This window comes from Cyphomyrmex costatus, unplaced genomic scaffold (assembly GCF_001594065.2).
Source record: "Cyphomyrmex costatus isolate MS0001 unplaced genomic scaffold, Ccosl1.0 scaffold512, whole genome shotgun sequence".
Taxonomy (NCBI): Eukaryota; Metazoa; Arthropoda; class Insecta; order Hymenoptera; family Formicidae; genus Cyphomyrmex; species Cyphomyrmex costatus.
The window spans coordinates 114449-121195 of NW_017279374.1; the positions used below are offsets into that span (position 1 = coordinate 114449).

Below are 6747 nucleotides of genomic sequence, written 5' to 3' on the forward strand. Positions count from 1 at the left end.
AACTTGTCGAATTTAATTGTTGAATCTAATTACTGAACTGTTATGATGCAACGATCTAATACGACTTATTGTAGATGCAAATCCTTAAGATTTATGACTTATAATTGTGACTTAACACTTATGTCATGTGAGTAATGACTTATGGCTTATTGTAGAAGGTCCATGATTGGCCAATTTGCTTAAGACCTTACGATTACTAAAATTTTTGTACGTGTGATGGTCTTAAGATCGATTGATTTTAATAATTTAGTACAAGATTTTGTAAAATTAAAATTAAGAAAAAAAATTTTAACTAAAGAATGTATTAATTTATTTATTTGTCTCTAATCTTTATATGATTCAATTTTAATGTTTATTGTTTTAGATTAAATAACCTAATTATACTGCTTTACGTATGAACGTGTCATTCTTTTTTTTTTTTTTAAGATTGAAAAGAAGGGCCCTCTAAAGTTAAATAGCCCCGGGCCCCTCAACTCTTTAATCCGGGCCTGCTTGGCAATGGCATCCGAGAAGACCTGTGATTGTTCTTGTGACGAGAATTCAGCCGGCGTCGACTTTCTTTTAGAACTTCTAATCAACGCCCAAATTCGACTAGAGGGAGTTCTAGAGTCAAAGCCTTGCACTAATTTGCGCCATCCAGCGCGTTTCTGCTCCGTGAGCTTCTTGTAACAGGCAATACGAGCTGCTCTAAACTAGAATTACTATAATCAGAGTTAAGACACATGGCCGGAAGGACGCCATTTATAAGTCTAGCCAGAAGTGATTGTGCGCGCGGTTTTTCGAAACATGAAAATCGAAAAATGAATCTCGATATAGGAATAGAAAATAGAACCATTAATTGTTAAGTGAATGATGTTAAGTGACAGGTTCTTTAACGTATCAGTTAATTCGTTATTATTTATATTTAACTATTTTCCAGCAGCACAGTATGCGCCACAAGTCTTTCATTAAGTAACCATTTCATTAAGAAATATTTGTCTTTACAACAATATGTAAAAAGTTGTTAATAAATCATAGAAAAAGCAAAGATTTTGTAAATTTTTTACCTGGACTCACTTTGGGACTCTCTATGACCCTTAATTCCTAATTCCTCTTATTCGTACAGAATTGCGGAAATGCAGCAGTATTTCGTGAATAGAAAAGGAAACCAATGTATGGAACGTGGATGAACGGATAGAAAAATGGAGAGTAATCAATAATTTCGGAACATTTTTATTGTTTTCTTTTACATGTATATTATGTGTTTGATATATATATATATATATATATATATATATATATATAAAGCTCTTTATGATCAAATCGAAATGAATTCCTTACAGGCGACCAATAAAAATACCTGCTCAGCATTTTTTGTTCTTCAATGACCAACACAGAAAATTTCCAAGACATTTTTAGAAGAATTTGAAAATGTCATGGAATTTGGGAATGTAGTGATAATGTCTGAAAGAAGAAATATAATGTCTTAGAGGGAAGCAGACTCGTTTGAAATCTACGGGCTTTACAAAAATGTTACTAGTTAAATAACATCATTAACAATTATTTACACCGTATTTTCTCAAAAAGATTTGTACATTGTTAAATACAAGCACACAACCAATATATAAAGTAGTTAACAAATTATTATCTGTTTATTGAAATAAATTCTGAAGCATATAAACAAATTAATGCTTTTCTATTTGAAACAAAATAAATTATATTTTTGATAACATAAACGACACGTAATAATAACATCATAGCCGAACCAAACACATGCGCAATCATTAAAAAAATAAATTAGTTATATAATTATATTCATGTAGGTTATAAGAATGTTGCCGTCAGCAGAACAGGTGTTTAAGGAAACTCCATGCAATTACTTATGCAAAAACAAATAATTAATACGTCATGCTCTTAGGGATTATATCACAGACGATTATACTTGAAAAATAATGGAATCTTACTACATTTTCCTATTTGTAATTGCAACCTGCCGTTAAGCTTTCTGAGGTTATTGCAACTGAGGGAGAACGTACTTGTAAACTTGCAGTTAAACATGGAAAAATGTAGTAGTAAAACATTATTTCGTAAGTACATTAAAATTAACACTAACGCACCAAGATTACTTAATTTTATATTGCATCGCCATGCTTTTGCTACTATGGATTGCAGCGTTTTGTGGGTGGGCTTTCGACGAAATTTTTAACCGGAATATTATAAAACGCGGAATAATTTTTGACTTTATATCATGACAAGTAGGCAAAGGCGCAAACAGGATTTCTTCGCATTTTTTAATCAAAAAAGATTTCAAATTGACGTTCTGCTGAAGTCTAAGAACGCTATAGTACGCCCTAAACAATTTCTCCATAGATAGGAAAAAGGTAAAAGCATTTTCATTAACAAAAAAAAGTGTTTCTCGCTTGTAGCATCGAATGCTAGTTAATTTACTGTAAGCTAAAGGATGTTCAGTTTTTGAACCAATCGATGCAATGTACTCTTCACATATTGCTTGACTCTTGGTAATACTTGCAACAAGATATCCAGTAACGTTGTAAAGAGTACAAAGTTCCAAATGTTTCAAGCTGATGTCAGTTATCTCAGGTATTATAATTTCAACAGTCGACGGAGTTTATTCAGAACGCTCTACATTCCGGCGCTCTCGCAGAACGGTTAAAAAGTCTGGCAGATACAATCGGTCATCTGCCTGATAATTTCCTGTTGGTACTGGCTTCATATATTGTGAAATTGTTATAGACTTTAAATTATATTTGAATTGTAAAGCATCCGGTTTACTTTGCCTACTGCGTAACACACCGAACAAATTTTCGATACAATCTTGCGTGAAGCGCCCGAATAACACATATTCGTAGCCCCGTTCGCCAATTAAAAAATCTGTTATATCGATTGCGGACAACGTGGAAATTACAATCTTGGATTGGAACGGCTTCCAGTTTCCTTTTTCCCCGATACGAAGAGAAATAAACAAATCTACTACTTCGCGCAAAAATTCTATCGTCTCAGCATACTTCGACGGTTGCAAACAACCTACAGCTAATTCGAGTCCGCGATTCGTTATAATTTGAAACCATTTACAAATGGTCTCAACAAACCACGCGGTAGTTTTGAATTTTGGTGCTTCAACTTCGTCAGCCAACAATAACAAAGCTGAGCTGACGTCGTGGCTGAGTACGTTGAACGCATTTCCAACTCGCATTTTTAGGAAATGTCTGTTCTTTTCCAACAATTCTCCTTTTAATTTATGCGCGGGCTGTAACTGAAGGTCCTTCTGTTCAGAAATTAATGTTTAAAAATGGTCAACGGAAACTATATTCGATGGCAAATTATATTTGTCAACGAATTTATCCGGAATTGTAATGAAAGAATTACTGAGAAGGCCTTCTTTCAAGTTTTTTAATGCATGGGGAGCATCGTGGAAAAAGAAAAGCTTTCTATTTTTGTCACATGGATGAATGCAGTAATAATAATTCTTACAAAATCTGCCAGCATGAATACCGAACTCCCGCCACATGATCTGATTGGCAGATCCCATATCACAAACTACAGCATGAACCGAATATCTAATTTCTTCCGCGCGTCTAATTATTTCTTTTACAATCGGTACAAAAGATGTGCCATCCACGCTATTCCCGGTATAATAATAAGCGACGGTTTGCTTCCAACGATGCGAGATGCCAGCAAGCATAAAAACTAATCCATGCGTACCCGTACCTGAGTGACCTGGCAAAGTAACGCTTCCGATCATTGCACCGACAGCCGGGTCGTATTTCTCACCAGGAGCTATACTCATTTCATCCAGAACGACGATACAATCCCTATGGATATCATTTTGGAATTGTGAAGATTTAACTCGTAAAAATTCAAAGACTTCGTCAAAAATACCGCTTTCAAATTTCTACGATTCTAATTTCCTTGTCAATGTCCGCAAGGACGGTAAAGGCCAACCTTCTTTCAATAAATGAGTATAGCCTGAGGTCCCACACGAGAACTTCATCTGATACGCTTTGACCAGAGTTTCGTCAGACCACTCGTGGACTATTTTCGCCCCGTTTAAAAGCTTTAACTGATCGGAGCCTAATATTTTTGTAATACCGTTAGATTTTTTTACGTTCGCGGTGGTATCCTGCAGCTGCTGTATCCTCTTGCGAAGTTTTCGATTTTCCCCTTTCATCCGTTTCTTTATACTGTGACTCTTCTGGATAATCTTGTTCGCTATCTCCAGGTCCTTGTTTACCTTCTTCAGGTTCTTGTTCGTATTCTCCAGCTGTTCCCGCAATGTCCTGATTTCTTTGGCCCATTTATTAAGATCTTCTTTTTTCGGCTCTGCAAAAAGGTAGCAATTACAAATTTGGTAGTTCGTTCAAAGAATTTCAGTTTACGCTAATATCATTTCAACTGCATTAAATGTACCAAACACTGAAAGCGTATACTGTAATGTTAATATCACATATTAATTTCACTATTGCATTCTGTTATGTCCCAATTTAAACAATTAAAATTTAAAGACAAAATAGAGATAAATAATATTCATAAATTTCTCAGTATAATCTGTTTGCATTAATAGCTTTTAAAAAATACATTTTTTATACCGTTTGTTAAATAAATTATTGATTAAAATATTGTCAGCACCTAAATTCTCGTGTTTACCAATTGTTGGCTGAAGCTCATCCAGCTCGTCCGTTTCTACCTCCACACCGCAGACTCCCACATTGCAGATCGGCTCCAGCTCATGCAAAAACAAGACCAGTATAATAAGTACTTTTCATTAAAACTTATCAATTAATCGTTTGTTTGTTATACACATTATTTACAAATTACTATACTTGCCCAGAAACATTCTGATTTTATTAAAATAATATTACACTTACAATAACGGAAATCTTATCGCTGATGATAATTTCCTTGGTTGCCGGCACTTCTAAAAAACAGAAATAGATATTATGGACACTTATTTCAAATGCATGATATTGTAGGATATCATAAAATACATACCAACCAGTTCTTCCAAATTTGCTGGAATAGCGTCAACAGCATTTTTTGTTGTCAGTTGATTACAACTTTGCATTCTGAAGTTGCGGACATCAGCTCGTGGAAAAATTGTAGGGATTGCATGTCCTTTTAGTTTTTTTTTTCCATCTTCACGCACCTTCTCCCACATTTCAGGAGCAAAATGTATCTGAAGTTAATAAAGACTCAATATATTAATTTAGATTTTATGTATTTTTATAATACTATTTATAATACAAATTTGATATGCAATAATAATATATATTCATCATACCTCACATAGAATGCAATTTTTCGTTGGTATCCAATCCTCCTTTGCAATATTCCGGACCCATATTTCTTTCCGGTTTGCATCTTTAGGGAAGTAGCAGATTTTTATTCCTTTTGAAGTCTTTGCCTTGCATGCGATGCACCACCCCATAATTTGCAGAAACTTATGAAATACACATTATGTATTATGCAGAGTACATAAAACAATCTTTTCATTAAATTGTAATAAATATTAAGTTTTACATGTCTCTCGAGCGTGTCCAAAATTTTTACGCCGATCTTTAAGAATTACAAATAACTTTTCAGGTAATTTTTTTTTTGCAGAAATATTTTTTAACTTAGTAGCCACCGAATAAGTGATTATGGATAAATTCTGCCGCTAGGAAGTATTTAAAAATAAATGCAGAAGTTATGAATTACATATATGGCAGGATAGATATATAACAGGTATAGGTTCTCTAACCTGTCATTTAATACATAACTTATGCATCTATTTTTAAATACTTCCTAGCGGCAGAATTCATCCATAATCACTCATTCGGTGGCCACTAAGTCAAAAAATATTTCCGTAAAAAAAATTATCTGAAAAGTTGTTTATAATTTTTAAAGATTGGCACAAAAATTTTCTCGGTTTTCGTTCGCCTCTGAACACGCTCGAGGGTCCTTAAATACGCTTTTAACAATTAATCACAAATATGAGTAAATAAATAAAAATAAAACATATTCTAAATAAATATTTAATGGAATTCATACAAAGCCTTTTTCGGTAGTTCTTCACAATTCTGACAACTTCTGACAGATCAATTTTGGCGCTAAATCAACTACTGAATAACTTATACACACAAACAAAAGATGATATTCACCTATTCACTGTTATTCAATACCGTTATCAAACTATGAGAAAATGGCGGCGGGGCTCTCAACCAATCAGAAGTTGAACCGCATGTGTCTTAACTCTGATTATAGTAACTCTAGAGTAGAGTAAACTCTTGGTAAAGGTTGATTTAAGCGGGGAGCACAGACTTTTGCATAACGCATAAAGCATGTGCATAAAGAATTTGATTGGTTCATTGACTCATGCATAAGGAAATGGGCCAATGAAATTCCTTATACACATGCTTTATGCGTTATGCAAAAGTGTGTGTTTCTCGTCTTAAGCGGGGAGCACAGACTTTTGCATAACGCATAAACCATATACATAAAGAATTTGATTGGTCCATTGACTCATGCATAAGAAAATGGGCCAATGAAATTCCTTATGCACATGCTTTATGCGTTATGCAAAAGTCTGTGCTCCCCGCTTTATACTGGCCGTAAACTGTTAACTTATGCCGTAATCTGTAAAAATTGACCAATCACAGTCGAATGAGAGGAAAATAATCGATTATAATTGGTCAATTTTTACAAATTACAGCATAAGTTAACAGATTACGGCCAGTATAATCCAACCTTAAGTGTCCTCTGAAGGCTGTA

The 6747-nt window shown here is 34.1% G+C and overlaps 1 protein-coding gene across 1 annotated transcript; it reads right to left on the minus strand.

Annotated features, from left to right (window-relative positions):
• Positions 1-1360: 1360 nt before the first annotated feature.
• On the minus strand, positions 1361-6089 carry LOC108778812 (THAP domain-containing protein 8). The gene is made up of 7 exons (XM_018546104.1): positions 6028-6089; positions 5279-5437; positions 4990-5173; positions 4866-4915; positions 4645-4723; positions 4090-4320; positions 1361-1443 (listed from the first exon to the last, which is right to left on the minus strand). The coding sequence occupies exons 2-7, from the start codon at positions 5423-5425 to the stop codon at positions 1361-1363; spliced, it is 774 nt and encodes a 257-aa protein (XP_018401606.1). The 5' UTR covers positions 5426-5437; positions 6028-6089.
• Between the last annotated feature and the right edge of the window lie 658 nt (positions 6090-6747).